The following is an 18,179-nucleotide window of genomic DNA, read 5'->3' as shown; positions in this document are numbered from 1 at the left end:
GCTGTGATTTATGTCATAGAGTGTTCTGCCTGTGTTTTCCTCCAAGAGTTTGATAGTGTCCGGTCTTACATTTAGGTCTTTAATCCATTTTGAGTTTATTTTTGTGTATGGTGCTAGGGAGTGATCTAATCTCATGCTTTTACATGTCCCTGTCCAGTTTTCCGATCACCACTTATTGAAGAGGCTGTCCTTTCTCCACTGTACATTCCTGCTTCCTTTATCAAAGATAAGGTGACCATATGTGTGTGGGTTTATCTCTGGGCTTTCTATCCTGTTCCATTGATCTATCTTTCTGTTTTTGTGCCAGTACCATACTGTCTTGATTACTGTAGTTTTGTAGTATACTCTGAAGTCAAGGAGTCTGATTCCTCCAGCTCCGCTTTTCGTTCTCAAGATTGCTTTGGCTATTCGGGGTCTTTTGTGTTTCCATACAAATTGTGAATTTTTTTGTTCTAGTTCTGTGAAAAATGCCATTGGTAGCTTGATAAGGATTGCATTGAATCTGTAGATTGCTTTGGGTAGTAGAGTCATTTTCACAATGTTGATTCTCCAATCTAAGAACATGGTATATCTCTCCATCTATTTATATCATCTTTAATTTCTTTCATCAGTGTCTTATAATTTTCTGCATACAGGTCTTTTGTCTCCTTAGGTAGGTTTATTCCTAGATATTTTATTCTTTTTGTAGCAATGGTAAATGGGAGTGTTTTCTTAATTTCATTTCAGATTTTTCATCATTAGTGTATAGGAATGCAAAAGATTTCTGTGCATTAATTTTGTATCCTGCTACTTTACCAAATTCATTGATTAGCTCTGGTAGTATCTTTAGGATTCTATACATATAGTATCATGTCATCTGCAAACAGTGACAGCTTTACTTCTTCTTTTCCAATTTGGATTCCTTTTATTTCTTTTTCTTCTCTGATTGCTGTGGCTAAAACTTCTCAAAGTATGTTGAATAATAGTGGTGAGAGTGGGCAACCTTGTCTTGTTCCTGATCTTACTGGAAATGGTTTCAGTTTTTTACCATTGAGGACGATGTTGGCTGTGGGTTTGTCATATATGGCCTTTATTATGTTGAGGATTGTTCCCTCTATGCCTACTTTCTGGAGGGTTTTTATCATAAATAGGTGTTGAATTTTGTCAGAAGCTTTCTCTGCATCTATTGAGGTGATCATATGATTTTTCTCCCTCAGTTTGTTGATATGGTGTATCACACTGATTGATTTGCATGTATTGAAGAATCCTTGCATTCCTGGGATAAACCCCACTTGATCATAGTGTATGATCCTTTTAATGTGCTGTTGGATTCTGTTTGCTAGTATTTTGTTGAGGATTTTTGCATCTGTGTTCATCAGTGATATTGGCCTGTAGTTTTCTTTCTTTGTGATATCTTTGTCTGATTTTGGTATCAGAGTGATGGTGGCCTCATAGAATGAGTTTGGGAGTGTTCCTCCCTCTGCTATATTTTGGAAGAGTTTGAGACGGATAGGTGTTAGCTCTTCTCTAAATGTTTGATAGAATTCGCCTGTGAAGCCATCTGGTCCTGGGCTTTTGTTTGTGGCAAGATTTTTAATCACAGTTTCAATTTCAGTGCTTGTGATTGGTCTCTTCATATTTTCTATTTCTTCCTGCTTCAGTCTCGGCAGGTTGTGCATTTCTAAGAATTCGTCCATTTCTTCCAGGTTGTCCCTTTTATTGGCATAGAGTTGCTTGTAGTAATCTCTCATGATCCTTTGTATTTATGCAGTGTCAGTTGTTACTTCTCCTTTTTCACTTCTAATTCTATTGATTTGAGTCTTCTCCCCTTTTTTCTTCATGAGTCTGGCTAATGTTTTATCAATTTTGTTTATCTTCTCAAAGAACCAGCTTTTACTTTTATTGATCTTTGCTATTGCTTCCTTCATTTCTTTTTCATTTATTTCTGATCTGATGTTTATGATTTCTTTCCTTCTGTTAACTTTGGGGTTTTTTTGTTCTTCTGTCTCTAATTGCTTTAGGTGTAAGGTTAGGTTGTTTATTTGAGATGTTTCTTGTTTCTTAAGGTAGGATTGTATTGCTATAAACTTCCCTCTTAGAACTGCTTTTGCTGCATCCATAGGTTTTGGATCATTGTGTTTTCATTGTCATTTGTTTCTAGGTATTTTTTGATTTCCTTTTTGATTTCTTCAGTGATCTCTTGGTTATTAAGTAGTGTGTTGTTTAGCCTCCATGTGTTTTTGTATTTCTTACAGATTTTTTCCTGTAATTGACATCTAGTCTCATAGCGTGGTCGGAAAAGATACTTGATATGATTTCAATTTTCTTAAATTTACCAAGGCTTGATTTGTCACCCAAGATATGATCTATCCTGGAGAATGTTCCATGAGCACTTGAGAAGAATGTGTATTCTGTTGTTTTTGGATGGAATGTCCTATAAATATCAATTAAGTCCATCTTGTTTAGTGTATCATTTAAAGCTTGTGTTTCCTTATTTATTTTCATTTTGGATGATCTGTCCATTGGTGAAAGTAGGGTGTTAAAGTCCCCTACTATGATTGTGTTACTGTTGATTTCCCCTTTTATGGCTGTTAGTATTTGCCTTATGTATTGAGGTGCTCCTATGTTGGGTGCATAAATATTTACAATTGTTATATCTTCTTCTTGGATTGATCCCTTGATCATTATGTAGTGTCCTTCTTTGTCTCTTGTAATAGTCTTTGTTTTAAAGTCTATTTTGTCTGATATGAGAATTGCTCCTCCAGCTTTCTTTTGATTTCCGTTTGCATGGAATATCTTTTTCCATCCCCTCACTTTCAGTCTGTATGTGTCCCTAGGTCTTAAGTGAGTCTCTTATAGACAATATATATACAGGTCTTTTTTTTGTATCCATTCAGCCAATCTATGTCTTTTGGTTGGAGCATTTAATCCATTTAAGGCAGTTATCGATATGTATGTTCCTATTCCCATTTTCTTAATTGTTTTGGGTTTATTATTGTAGGTCTTTTCCTTCTCTTGTGTTTCCTGCCCAGAGAAGTTCCTTTAGCATTCGTTGTAAAGCTGGTTTGGTGGTGCTGAATTCTCTTAGGTTTTGCTTGTCTGTAAAGGTTTTAATTTCTCCGTTAAATCTGAATGAGATCCTTGCTGGGCAGCGTAATCTTGGTTGTAGGTTTTTCCCTTTCATCACTTTAAATATGTCCTGCCACTCCCTTCAGCTTGCAGAGTTTCTGCTGAAAGATCAGCTGTTAACCTTATGGGGATTTCCTTATGTGTTATTTGTTGTTTTTCCCTTGCTGCTTTTAATATTTGTTCTTTGTATTTGATTTGTGATAGTTTGATTAATATGTGTCTTGGCCTGTTTCTCCTTGGATTTATCCTGTATGGGGCTCTCTGCACTTCCTGGACTTGATTAACTATTTCCTTTCCCATATTAGGGAAGTTTTCAACTATAGTCTCTTCAGATATTTTCTCAGTCCCTTTCTTTTTCTCTTCTTCTTCTGGGACCCCTGTAATTCGAATATTGGTGCGTTTAATGTTGTCCCAGAGGTCTCTGAGACTGTCCTCAATTCTTTTCATTCTTTTTTCTTTATTCTGCTCTGCAGTAGTTATTTCCACTATTTTATCTTCCAGGTCACTTATCCGTTCTTCTGCCTCAGTTATTCCGCTATTGATCCCTTGTAGAGAATTTTTAATTTCATTTATTGTGTTGTTAATCACTGTTTGTTTGCTCTTTAGTTCTTCTAGTTCCTTGTTAAATGTTTCTTGTATTTTCTCCATTCTATTTCCAAGATTTTGCATTTTTGCTATCATTATTCTGAATTGTTTTTCAGGTAGACTGCCTATTTCCTCTTCATTTGTTAGGTCTCGTGGGTTTTTAGAATATCACCTTTTAAGCTCATTTCTTTTCTTTCTTTTTTTTTTTAAGACTTATTTTATTATTTATTTATTTTATTTATTTTTGGCTGTGTTGGTTCTTAGTTGCGGCATGCAGGATCTTTTGTTGAGGTATGCAGGCTCTTTGTTGCGGTACATGGACTTCTCTCTAGTTGTGGCATGTGGGTTTTCTCTTCTCTGGTTGTGGCACGCAGGCTCCAGGGCATGTGGGATCTGCAGCTGTGGCTTGTTGGTTCCTGAGCACATGGGCTGTGTAGTTGAGGCTCGTGAGCTCATTAGTTGTGACGCACAGGCTTAGTTTCCCCTCAACATGTGGGATCTTAGTTCCCTGACCAGGGATCGAACCCATGTCTCCTGCATTATAAGGCGGATTCTTTTCCACTGGACTACCAGGGAAGTCCCTAAACTCAATTATTTGTTAAGTTCATGGTTTTGTTTTTTGGGAGTTTTTTTCCTATTGTGGTAAAATGTACATAACATAGTTTACCGTTTAACCATTTTTAAGTGCACAATTTACTGCATTAAGTACATTCACAGTGTTGTGTAACCATCACCAATATCTACTTCCAGAACTTTTCTGTCATCCACAAACAGAAACTCTGTATGCATCAAACAGTAACTCCTCATTCCCTCCTCTCCCCAGCCCCTGGGGAGAGAGTAACCTCTCGACTTTCTGCCTCTATGAATTTGCCTATTCTTGATAACCAGTATAAATGGAATCATACAGTATCTGTCTGTTTGTGTCTGGCTTATTTCACCTAGCATAATGTTTTCAAGTTTCATCCATGTTGTAGCATGTATCAGAACTTCATTCCTTCCTGAAGTCATTTTAAAACTGACCTTAAGGGAAACTGGAAGCACATTTTCTCTCTTTTTTCGTTTGTAAAACAATCTGCTAATTTTACTAAAATTGGTATAATTGTTTTTTAAACATTGCTGTAAAAGCCTTGAATTTCACAGTGGTTCCAAGTTACCCTCCAAACTTTGGCTTTTAGCCTCTGTTTCATGTTTGCAGTTGGAATATTTAGTAGAAAATGGTTTTGTTTTTAAAGATTATTAACACACTGATAATACCAAACTACTGTAATTTCTGAGTAGTCAGCATATGTAAACTTTTCTACTCCCCAGATTTTTACCATTAAACATAATTCCTAACATAGAAAAGCAAGATGCTGGTGATTTACCTGTGAATCCAGTTGACAAAACTTTTGAAAGCACGAAAATTTAGGATTTTTGTCTTCCCCAAAATCTTTTAATAAAATTGACACTCCAGTAAGATATTGTGTTTCTCTATTGGTTTTGCATATTTTGTGCACATTAAACTCTTCTCTAATTCAAGAAGCAAGGACTTCAGGGTAATGAATTGATATGCAGTGGACAGTTTTTAGAAGAGCTTTCTGAATTATTGCTTGACTAAATACCACTTGTCTTTCTTTTGCAATAAGGAAGCCAGTCATTTCTTCCCCTTAATTAAACTTGGGCTGACAGCTTTTAGTGTTCCACAATTTAGTTTTTTTTTTTATGTTGATTTTGCAAGAATTATAAAATTGTTTTGAAAGAATCATGAAATTATGGGACTTCAGTATCTAATTTGAGATAACTGACTAAACACACTTCTGTGTCTGGAATATAATGTGTCTTAAGGGGACCTGTCTGGATGACTATATTTCCTTTTTATTTATATGCATAAAAAATAGAACACTGGCGCATGATCACCATTCTTACTCCTTGCTAATATGGGAAAACATGAACAGAATTAAAATATAACAATGAATATGGTCAACTAAGTATAAGACAGTATATAGCTCTTGATTTCATTTCAATCCATTATTACTTCCTTTTTAACTTTAGGGAAACTTGTCATGAGTTTGAATCATATGATTGCTTTCAGAACTATTGAAATTTGACTTAACATGTTTTAAGAGAAGTTTATGTTTTGAATAAAATGTTGCAATTAACTTTTCTTCCTACTTTTTGTCATGAAAAATTTTTTTTTGAGTACAGGGAATTATATAATTAATTCAATATATTATCACCCAACTTCCGCTAATATTAACTCCTGGCTAATACTTTCATCTAGACCCCTCCTCACACTGCTCAAAATTATCTTGAAGCATATTCCAGGTAACATATCATATTTTATCTGTAAATATATCAACCGTAGGACTTAAAAAACATTGTCACGCCTAAGAGAATTTAGGAATAGTCTCTTCAAATCAATTACCCAGTTAGTGTTCAGATTTTTCTGATTGTGTTTATTTCTTTGTTTTTCTTTTCAAATATATTTGTTGATGAAACTGGATTGTTTGTCAAGTATAGTTTTCCACGGTCTGAATTTTACTGATTGTATTCCAGTTGGTGTAATTTAAATATGTTTCTCTGTTTCCTGTGAATTGATAGCCTGGTTGAGAGGCTTGAAAAAAAAATTTTTTTTTTACAAGAATACACTTTATAGTCTTACGTATTCTATCACAAAGTGCAATAATGTCTGGTTGTCTTTCTGTTTATGATATTAACACCATTATTATATAAGTCCATTATTTTACTAGGGTTTATAAAATGGGGGCATTCCAGTTGCATCATTTTTTTCTTTAGTTATTGACTGGAATACTTTTATAAAGAGAAACTTCTCCTTATCACCAATTTGGTTACCCTGAGATATCTTCCATATAGGTAAGACAGGATAAATAATTGATTATTTCTCTTTATTTACCAGTTTTTAAAATAATTAGTTGGTTCTCTAACATCCTCCAAAAGTGACTAAATTAACTTCTCTTGTTTAGCAAATTATGATTTGTGTTTTCTTCCTATATCCTTCTTTGTATATATATATCTCTCTCCTCTCCCTCTTCTCTCTGTTCTTTAACTAAATATGGTCTTATTCTTTTGGCACTTAAGTATGTTCTTTTCATAACTCTTGGTTCACATGTGGATAATGCAGTTACACTTGGAGATGATTGATTTCACACACTGGAGTATAACACTGTGATTGTAAAATGTTTGAATTTCGTAATGTCCCTTGGGGATTCTTGTCAAGGCATTTGCAGGCAGAGCCATAGGACATAGCAAACAGTAAAGCCTAAAGTTGCTTCTGAAAACTACCAAAGCTCTTTCATTCACTATGACTCAAGGCAGAGAAGCATAGCTCAAAGTTAAGAATTCTCCCGGAGACTACAGGCCTCTTGCATTATTATCTATCCTGTATTTAAGCCGTATATGTCCAAACCAAGTTCCTGATTCTTTTACCTTTGTTTTCATCCTTATGTTCTAAGTTGATTAAAAAAAAAAAATTCTCTTCAAAAACAAGAATCCACAAAGTGACTGAAACATGAGTCACTCAGTGTCCTGAGGAAATCAACATTTTTCCTGTGGTGAAAATTTATCCATCCTAATGTTGAGATTTCAAGGGGCTTCCTGACCACAGTGTGTTAAAAGCTTTAACTCTGAACAAAAAAGTTGTATTGGGATTAAAACAACATCCTCAATATCAGAAGATTTCCTATATATCAAACAGCTATACTAGTGAATGCTCATTAGCAAATCATTTGAATATTTGAAAAGAGGGGGAACTGACAAAAATAACAGTGTATGTATATATATATATATATATATATATATATATATATATATATATATATATATATTTACATATAAAATCTAAAAAACTAAAACAAATGAGTGGTTATAACAAAACAGAAACAATTTCAGATACAGAGAACAAACCAGTGGTTACCATTGGGGAGAGGGAAGTGGGGAGGAGGAGACAAGATAGCCATAGGGGATTAAGAGGTACAAACTACTGTGTATAAAATAAATAAGCTACAAGGAAAATAGGCCAACAGTTTATAATAACTTTAAATAGAGTATAGTCTATAAAAATTTTGAATAACTGTTTTATACCTGAAACTAATATTATATTATAAATCAGCTATACATCAATAAAAAAAAGAAATAACATTTCAAAAGTCTAGAAAACCATGTGCTATTTCTTTTTTTAAAAAAATTTTTATTGGAGTATAGTTGCTTTACAATACTGTGTTAGTTTCTGCTGTTTCTTTAGCAAGTTCTTGTTTAAATTATCATTTATTTGACGAGGGAAGTTTTTAACTTGCTTTGCTGTGTGAAATTTTAAAAAGGGATGTTTTTCCAGGCTGAAACAATAAATGTCACTGTGCAGTTTAAAAAAAAAAAAAAATGGTGTTTTTTTTTTTTTCTTATTCTCTGACAGGTTTATTAGTTTTCAAATTAATGTAGGTTTTTAATCCCAACACAACAATATTGTGTTGTTTCAGCAAAGTGAATCAGCTGTACGTATACATATATCTCCTCTTTTTTGCATTTCCTTCGCATTTCTGTCACCACAGAGCACTGAATAGAGTTCCCTGTGCAATACAGTAGGTTCTCATTAGTTATCTATTTTATACATAGTATCAATAGTGTATATATGTCAATCCCAATCTCCCAATTCATCCCACCCACCCCTGCTATTTCTAAACTTAATAAAATGAAAAGAGATGTAAAAAGTAAGAACAGAGGATACAAGTAGAGATGCTAGAGAACTAACATTAATTTAGTGTCTGCAGCGTACGAGGGATTGTCTAAGAGTTTTATGTATGTTATCTGGCCTGGCATTGTGTAGGTCAGTATTAGGGTATGATTCAAACTCATGTCCTCCTGATTGTGTGATATATCTTTTCCTCCCTAATACATACATCTTAACATGCTTTTGGTGATATTGAAAAATAAAGATTTGATCTGCTTAGTTTCACTGTGTTGAGAAAATCTCATGTAAGTAATTTGGTTTTTTTACATAGGGTATTGGTACAGCGATTGGAGAGCTGCCTCCCTATTTCATGGCCAGGGCAGCTCGCCTCTCAGGTGCTGAACCAGATGATGAAGACTATCAGGAATTTGAAGAGATGCTGGAACATGCAGAGACTGCACAAGTAAGATCAGTGGGGGAAAAAATAGAATACTTTATTTATCCCTTAAAGAGGTTATGATTAAGGTAAATTTTTTAATAGTTACTCTGAAGAAGAAAACTGCCAATGTAAACACATAGTTTAGTATAAAATATTTAGAAAAGCTGAAATATGAAAATGATTATACTCATGATCTTAGAATAGAGAAATACAGAAAGAGGCAACAAGACAACTCAGACTAAACCAGGGTAAATTCATGTGGCCAGGGAGGTTAAGGAGCTGAAACATTATTTGTCCATTATGTGTTTATAAGTATTATCAAGCAGACCAGTGAATAAGTAAGGGGGATAAATAGGTGGACTAGGCTGTGAATCAAAAATAATAGAACTTCCTAATTAACTTTTTGAAAATAACACCAAAATACTTTACCATGTTTAGAGGAAACTTAACTCCCAATTAAGAAGGGGCAATTAGGGCTTCCCTGGTGGCGCAGTGGTTGAGAGTCCGCCTGCTGATGCAGGGGACACAGGTTCGTGCCCCAGTCCGGGAAGATCCCACGTGCCGTGGAGCGGCTAGGCCTGTGAGCCATGGCCGCTGAGCCTGCGCATCCAGAGCCTGTGCTCCGCAACGGGAGAGGCCACAACAGTGAGAGGCCTGTGTACCGCAAAAAAAAAAAAAAAAGAAGGGGCAATTAAGATAAACTTATCCTTTGTTGGGGGGCGTGGGGGAGGCTGAGGCCTTTTACACCTGAGCACAAACTATATATCAACATGTATCTTAGTGTTACAAAATAGGTGTTGTTTCTTTGTAGGAAAATTTCTACGAACATTATTAACTGATTGAGTCTCCATCTTAGGGAGGATAGTAGAAATCAACATAGACATAAATAAAAAGAATATAAAAGAGATTCTTGAAAGTTTTCATATAAAATACATCTCACTCCCCAGATTTGATCTAAATTGTCTTATTATTGTGCGTCTGTAAGTGCATGTGCCCATGTAAGTACGCATAGATTTTTTTGTTCAATTAGTTCATAGTTTTCTTCTCAGTGGAATCTGAAACCCCAAACCCACTACCCTAGAGAGGGAAAAAAATGTTTTTTTAAATGACAGATGTCCTTTTTTTAAAAAAGCATTATTAAATGGAAATCAACTATGGATAGTTATAGTTTTTAATTGAAAACAAACTTTCAAATATGAATGTAGAATAGCCAAACATAAAACAAAGCAGTCAAAGAGCTATGGCCATCTCCCTGCATGGAAAGAGGCAAATTGTCCTTGTATCCGCTTTGTTTTAACCAAATATTGTGCCTTTCTTCCTCACATCATAATGTTTATATTAATGCTAATAATTATTACTAATAATTACTAATAATACTTTTAAATTATTTTTAATGCTTTTTAAAGTCCACTATCTGATTTGACCCTAGTGTTAACTCTGAGGTAGTATGGAAAGGTACCATTTTTCTAATTTTATAGAAAACTGCAGATCTAGAAATTGTTACCTCCCAAGTTTTACATGCTTAGAAGTAGAGCTGGAACCAGAACTCAGAATGGCAGCATCACTGGTAAATTCCATTTACTGAAACAATGTACATCTATAGACATAGGTGGTTGAGTATCCCGATTTGTGATAACTGATAACCTCTGTCATTTGTGGCACTAATTAATGCATGTCATTTAACATATCAAACCTTTTATCATCTATATAAAATCAGCAAGTTGAAATAGAATCAGTCTAAGATGGTGTACGGCTTTAAATTTTCATGCTGTGGTTGGATCCCAAACAGGTATAAGTAGTGTTCTCTGTTAAGCCAACTAATGTATTGTGATTATTTTCCTTAAAGTTTTTTTGTTTTGGAATTAATATTTTTTTATTTGCATGGTTTCCTCAATCTCTTCTTTCTACCAGCTCTGTGAAACACTTCTCAAGATCACTTTCCACTTGGTAATGCACTTAAATTAATACCATTTCTATTTTTTTTTTCTTGGAGTCATCACTCTGGATTCCCCCATGCTCCCACTCTAGTCTGTATGTGGTGTTTTCTTGGCCCTCTGCGCCATTGCTTCTCTCTTGATTTGGATCCCTTATCTTGCTCTTTCTTGATTTACTCCCTAATTTTAGTTGAACATATTCTGCGGTACCTTTCTGAGAAAGGATAAGTAGAAGGAAAATTCTTAAAATGCTGTATTCTTCATTCACACTCAGTCAGTTAGATGAATATAGGATTCTACGTTGAAGTCATTTTTTAATTTAGAATTCAGAAGGCATTTCTCAGTCATCTTCAGGCTTCTGGTGTTGATAGTGATATACCTAATGCCATGCTGAGCCCTCTTTATAGGTAGTCTTTTTGGTTGTTTTGGTTTTTTCTGTAGAAGCTTGTAGATTCATTATCTGAGGTATGGGTCTTTTTTAATATTTACTCTGCTAGGCACTTGGGAAACTTGTCAACCTAGAGTCCACTAGTTTTGGGAAACCTTTTTTTTTTTTTTTAAATAAATTTATCTATTTTTGGCTGCCTTGGGTCTTTGTTGCTGCACACGGGCTTTCTCTAGTTGCGGTGGACAGGGACTACTCTTTGTCGCGGTGCGCGGGCTTCTCATTGCAGTGGCTTCTCTTGTTGCAGAGCATGGGCTCTAGGTGCGCGGGCTTCAGTAGTTGCAGCACACGGGCTCAGTAGTTGTGACTCGCGGGCTCTAGAGCACAGGCTCAGTAGTTGTGGTGCACGGGCTTAGTTGCTCCGTGACATGTGGGATCTTCCCAGACCAGGGATCGAACCCGTGTCCCCTGCATTGGCAGGCGGATTCTCAACCACTGCTCCACCAGGGAAGCCCCATTCTTGTATTTTTTCTGTGTCAGTTTACCATCTTTGGTCTCTACTCTTGCTTTCTGGAATTACCATTATTTTGATATTGGGACTCCAACACCCATCATTTTAATTTTTTTTATAATTTTCCTCCTAATATTTATCTCATTTTACTGTGTATGCAATTTCCTCAACTTTATCTTCTATAATCTAATATTAAAATGTTTTTCCACTGTCATATATTTATTTTCAAAAAGCAATTTGTATTATACTTCCCCAAAAATGGCTTATCCTATCTTTTTGAAGGTATTTAGTTTCTTCAAATTTTCAATACTCCAGGCATTTCTTTTTTTTTTTCCCCCCCCCCTTTGTCTGTTCTGTTTCCTGTTGGAAGCTTTCCTCAAAGTCTGGTGATCCTTGTTTTTCTATTTATATGTAAGAATAAGGCACATAAAAGCCAAATGGAAACTATGTGTGTGGAGGCAAGGTATAGGAGTCGCAGGCCACCTGGTTTATTGGAAACTCTGTATATCAGTTTTTGTGCATCTTTCCTTTGGGGTAGTTCAGTTTCTTTAGTGATGGATCTTCCAGTTCCTTACCTTGGGGATATAAATCTTGCTGCTGACATTCTAAAGCTAAGTTGTAGAAGGCGGGTTAGAGATCTTCATTTACTGAGTAGACTTTCACTTAACCTACTTTGTGGTAAGACCGTGGATGCCTGCACAAAGATATCCTGAGTCCAGAACCTTTGGTATACTTTCTAGAGACTATACTTGATGTCTTTTTCGGGACTAGGGGAGGAAGATGTCTGGCTATGCTAAGTACTTTGTATACAGCCTCCTTGTTTTCAGCCCTACCCCAGTTTCTTCTGCAGTTCTGCTGATGATCCTTTGTGGAGTTCTGTAGTGCAAATCACTTTGCTTCTCTTCTATATCTTCCACTGCAGCCTCTCTGGTATAATCTTTCCTTCCCATCTGCCCGTCTTCATTTATTAATACTAGTTTCATCAAAGACAGAGTTCAGTGTTTCTATTTGGGGTTATTATTAAGATAAAGGGTGTTCCAGTTATCTATTGCTGAGTAATAACCCCCCCCATTATTTAGTGCTTTGAAACAAGAATAGTTTATATTGCTCACAGCTGTGCAATTTAGGCAAAATGGTTTGACTGTAAATCGGAGTATCTACTTCCAAGATGGTTTGCTTATATAACTGACAAGTTGATTCTGTCTGTTGGTTTGGAGTTCAGTTGGACTGTTGGTTTGGGACCTCAGGTTACTCTTCATGGGGCTTCTTGGGTTTCCTCATATCATGGCACCTGAGTTCTAACAAGTGTTCTGAAAGAACCTTGCTGGAAGATGCAAGGCTTCTTGTAACCTAACCTAGAAATCCCAGTCACTTTGCCACACTGTGCTGGTGAAGTAGGTCACTAAAGCCAGCCCATGTTCAGAGAGGGGAATTAGACCCACCTCTCAATGAGAGGAGTAAGTAAAGAATTTGTAGCCATCTTTAGCCTATCACAGGGGCAACGGTCTTATTTGGTCATCTTGAAATAGAACACTTACTATACAAACTAGAATTTCTCTAGGAGGGGGAATGGGATGGTAATTGATCTTGAAATCATATAATGTGAGAAACTGTTGAAAAGAATTTAGACATGTTTCCTTGAAAGGGGGAATTGATGAGCTTGTGAAATATTCAGAAGTTGTTATACTCATGAATTATACTCATGCTGAGAAACAATAGAGGTAAACTTTGTCTTAGAATTAGCCAGTGAAAGTTTTCTGAGGCTGACATTGGCTCAATATTAAAAAAAAAATTCCTATAAATTTTAATTGTGTACAAATGGAATTGCTGTTTCAAAAAAGAATGAGTTCCTTGTCTCCCTCTATGTGATACCTTTCATGGATCCATGCATAGCGACTCCCTGCATTGAGTAGAACATTAGCTGGATGACTCATTTCATTCTTCACAATTTTTTGATTCTTGGATTATAAATAATACATTCTGTAAATTTGTTACCATCTAAAAGCTCAACTTCCAAAAATTCAGGTCTCCTAGAATTTGATGAAGAAGTAAATCACGCTTCATCTTATACATGTAATTTGAGCTCTCGAAGACTTTTACATCTTGAAGACTCTAAATCTTTATCTACCATTAGGGTAATAATCTTTTTCCTTCATCCCTTATGGCCATTATTATTATTATTATCGTTTTTTTTTTTTTTTTTTTGGCTGCGTTGGATCTTCGTTGCTGCATGTGGGCTTTCTCTAGTTGCGGCAAGCAGGGGCTACTCTTCGTTGCAGTGTGTGGGCTTCTCATTGTGGTGGCTTCTCTCGTTGTGGAGCACAGGCTCTAGGCGCACAGGCTTCAGTAGTTGCAGCACGCGGCCTTAGTAGCTGTGGCACGTGGGTCCTAGAGCACGTGGGCTTCAGTAGTTGCGGCACGTGGGCTCAGTAGTTGTGGCACACAGGCTTAGTTGCTCCACGGCATATGGGATCTTCCCGGACCAGGGATTGAACTTGTGTCCCCTGCATTGGCAGGCGGATTCTTAACCACTGTGCCACCAGCGAGGTCCCCACAATACTCTAATGGTCATGAGGTTTGACTGTTTTCATCCTATAAGGCCAATAATTACCATCACTGTTTTAGGATAAACTTTATATTTCTTATTCCCTAATTTCATATTTGCTTATATTAAAAAATCAAGTAAGCAAAACGTACACTTCTGTTTCATGTTCTTTAGTCAGAAATTATATACTCTTTATGAACATTTTATTTAAAATTTTTACCCCAAATTACAATTGTATGTACTGTCAATTGTTTATATAAACTAGAAAACAATATAATAAAAGAGTAACTTATTCCTGACAATTTTGTCATCTTCCCTATTAATTTTCTTTGTAAGGTCAATAAAAATCTGTGTGTAAGGCACTTGAATGAAGTGCCTCAGTACAAACAATGAAGTAGAAGATATTTTGCCTGATTTGAATAGGAAAAACATTCAGGAGCACACAGCTGGTGAATCTCAGAGCCAACACCCAACCCAGTTTTCTGACTTTGAGATTAGTGCTTTGCTTACTGTAAGCCAGCATAGCAACATTTTCATCCAGGTTAATGCAACAAAAAATGAAGAACTGATTAAAAAAATTTTTTTTCTTTGTGTTACATTTGATTTGATTTTTCTTTTCTTTCTTTATTGCCTTTCATGCTTTTTTTCACCAGTATCCATCAGTTTTGTGGCTTATTATAGATTTCAGTATATGTAGGTTTATTTATCCCTACATACTTTTTCCCAGGTGTAGACAAAGGGTTATGAGGTTTTTAACTTTCGTTTATTTATTTTGCAGGTTGGGGAGGGGGCTGTTGCCAGTTTTCCACATTTTAAATTAGCTGAGAGAGTACTAATGTTTTAATTCATTAGTCAAAGGAGAGTTTTGCAAAATAAATTTGTCAAATATAAGGTTTTTGTTTTTGTCTGTTCTTGCTTAACACTGTGTAGAATATTACTATATCCAAGTAAGATACCTCACCTGCTTTTTTTTCGTTTTTTTTGTTTGTGTGTTTTTTGTTTTTAATTTGGCTGAGTTGGGTCTTAATTGTGGCACGCAGGATCTTTCATTGCAGTGAGCGGGCTTCTCTCTAGTTGTGGCAGATGGGCTCAGTTGCCCCATGGCATGTGGGATCTTAGTTCCCCGACCAGGGATCAAACCTGCGTCCCCTACATTGGAAGGCGGATTCTTAACCACTGGACCACCAGGGAAGTCCCTCCTCAGCTGTTCTGATACACTTTTGTGATGCATCCTTGTGTTTGTTTTTCATTTTCACTATGCAAATAAACTTACAACAGTTTTGTCATTTTATGTCTAGATCAGTGATATTGCAAACATTTTTTGTTTTTAGTAACAAATTTGTCTTAGGCTCTTTGCTTCTGTTACTTTTCCCAGGTTTGCATATTTTCAAATTATGTTAGTGCTTATAAATTGAAACATTCCAGAAGTATTAAAAGTAAAAAGTGAAAGTGCACACGCACCTACTCCCCAGAGTAGGATGATAACCACCATGTTCTAGACTGTTTTCTGTGTATGGAACACTTTTTTTTAATAAAAGCTAAAATCATACCATATATATTAGTCTTAGATTCCTTTTTCACATATATATCATAGACATTTGATACTGATTTTTAAAATTGTGTTCTTATTACAAAGTGATTACGTACAGCTCATTGTAGAAAATTGGTATTTGTATACATAAAAAAAATCCCTTCATCCTTCATTCTTTTTCTCTGTAAATATTTGTGAGTGAATCGTATTCTATTTATTATTTTATGACTTGTTTTGAATATAAAAACATACAGTGAACATTTTTCAGTCATCAAATATTTTCCACATCTTTGTTTTTTTTTAGTAATTTTCTTTGTGACTACGAAGTATGTTTATTGTATAAAATGTTGAAACCACAGAAAAAGAAAAAAACCCTTTCGTCTAACTGGTTCGTTTACCCATTTTTTTATATTTAGTGTATTTTTCATTTTCTTATTGATTGACATTTTTAAGGGGATTCCTTTTGTCATATGCTGGCAGTAATTTTTCCATATTGTTCACTGTGTGTTTTACTATGTTTTGCTTTTTGGATAAAGAAGTTCACATTTTTGTCTTTATTCCAATATCTTAGATGTTTCCTTTTGTAGTCCTGCCTAAAATTATCTTCCTGAACCCTTATGATTATGTAGTAGATATTCTGCTGCATTTCCTTTTAGTATTTTTATGGTTTTATTCTCTTACCTTTAAATCTTTGATCTGTTAAAATATTTTTGCCAATCATATAATGTAGGAATCTAAGTTTCCCTTTTTCAGGTCATTACCTATTTGTGTATTCTAACACTATTTTCCCAGTGATTTTAACATGTTAGTTTTCTCTTAGGTTTTTTTTTTTTTTTTTGCGGTACACGGGCCTCTCACTGTTGTGGCCTCTCCCGTTGTGGAGCACAGGCTCTGGACACGCAGGCTCAGTGGCCGTGGCTCACAGGCCCAGCCGCTCCGCTCCGTGGCATGTGGGATCCTGCCGGACCGGGGCACGAACCCACATCCCCTGCATCGGCAGGCGGACTCTCAACCACTGCGCCACCAGGGAAGCCCCTCTCTTAGGTTTTATTGTTATAAGTTGGATATTATATTTTTGTAAATAGTTATTAATGGTATATAAAAAGATACTAGGTTTTTATTTGGTAATCTATAAGTTTCCTGACATCTTTTTAGTTATAGCTTATTGATTGTGATTGTGATTTAAAAGTTTTTATAGTAATCAGTTCCATAAAAATCCAAAAGTTTATGTGACTTTGGTGCTGGAATTTCCTCATAGATGCATGTATTTTGTAAAACCCCCAATTTGACAAGAGCAATAAAAAAGTTGGGTCAACTGTAGCTAAAATAGCAAATTAAGTAAAATGAAATGGGGTGGGAAATGTGTTTTTTATTCTTGAAGGTAAAGGCCTTTGGTAGAATAAGTTTATCAGCAGGAAGAGTGAAAAAAACCTTGGCTCTCGTTGCTTTACCGTGTGCTCTCCAACTAGGTTAAAGGGTGTATATGCTTTTACTAGGAAACTGTTTCTAGGTAACAATTTTAAAGCTAAGTATTTACTTAAATTCCAGTTTTGACTGATGATTGGATTTTGTTCTGTAGGTATTTGGGGGAGAAAATAAGATTATTAATGCATTTATTTGATTTCTGATTCTTTATGGTACCTACTTTAGTTTTGTGACTACAATATTGAGATTGGGCAGTATTTTTCCACTAAGCTGACTTCCTTTTGCTCTTGGCTTTCTATCATGTTTTTACTAAATGTCTGTGGGAGGTAGACATGAATGAATGTAGCTTCCTATGACCTTGAACAATTCTAGCATCATTTATAAGAGTTACGTCTAGAGAGCTGTTATGTACTTTGTGGACTGTTTCATGCAAGGTTTAATTATTCTCTTTATGATCTTTTTCTTTGTTCCTGATTTCTGTTAATGATATCACTGTCCTCATAATCACTTGGAGTCAAAATTTGAATCATCTGACTCCCTCCTCACTTCGCATATCCAGTCATTCTTCAGGCCTGTTGATTCTACCTCCACGGTATCTTCAAATTCGTCCTCTCTTTTCACTTCCCACTGCTGGTTCATGCCTTTATCACTTCTCCACTGAACATTTATAGTGACTTCCTAATAGGTCTCCTCTTTACTAGCCTTTTTTCCCCCCAATCTATTTCCACAGAAAGCAACAAAAAACAATTTTCTGAAAAATACCTCTGGTCATGGAACTTTGCTGCTCAAAAATCTTCCCAGTCCCTGGAAATTGTCTCTTGCTGTATCTTTCTTGTGTCACTTATTGCTTTCTACCTTCTTTTAGAACTGTCTGTGGGCTTTTCTCATCTTACCCAGGAGTTTGTAAGCTCCTTGAGAGGAGGCCACAAAAATATTTGTATTTTTGGCTGCGCCTGCTTGGTCTTGCACATACTACTCATGCAGTAGATACTTTGAATGAACTAAGAAATATCAGTTAAGAGAGAAAAGGTACCATTACATGAAACGTGTTCC

At 35.7% G+C, this 18,179-nt stretch overlaps 1 protein-coding gene across 3 annotated transcripts in view; it reads left to right on the top strand.

Annotated features, from left to right (window-relative positions):
* Positions 1-18,179, top strand: part of VMP1 (vacuole membrane protein 1) — a gene marked incomplete at its 5' end in the record, with an annotated part of 103,575 nt that overhangs the window by 35,998 nt on the left and 49,398 nt on the right. For all 3 annotated transcript variants that reach the window (XM_079725875.1, XM_079725873.1, XM_079725874.1), the window contains one exon: positions 8,688-8,819. In XM_079725875.1, the coding sequence (XP_079582001.1) occupies positions 8,688-8,819 (132 nt within the window). The remainder of the gene's footprint in view (positions 1-8,687; positions 8,820-18,179) is intronic.

The sequence above is a fragment of the Hyperoodon ampullatus genome (assembly GCF_949752795.1).
Source record: "Hyperoodon ampullatus genome assembly, chromosome: 19".
NCBI classification, from domain to species: Eukaryota; Metazoa; Chordata; class Mammalia; order Artiodactyla; family Ziphiidae; genus Hyperoodon; species Hyperoodon ampullatus.
This window is presented reverse-complemented; position numbering and strand designations above follow the sequence as displayed.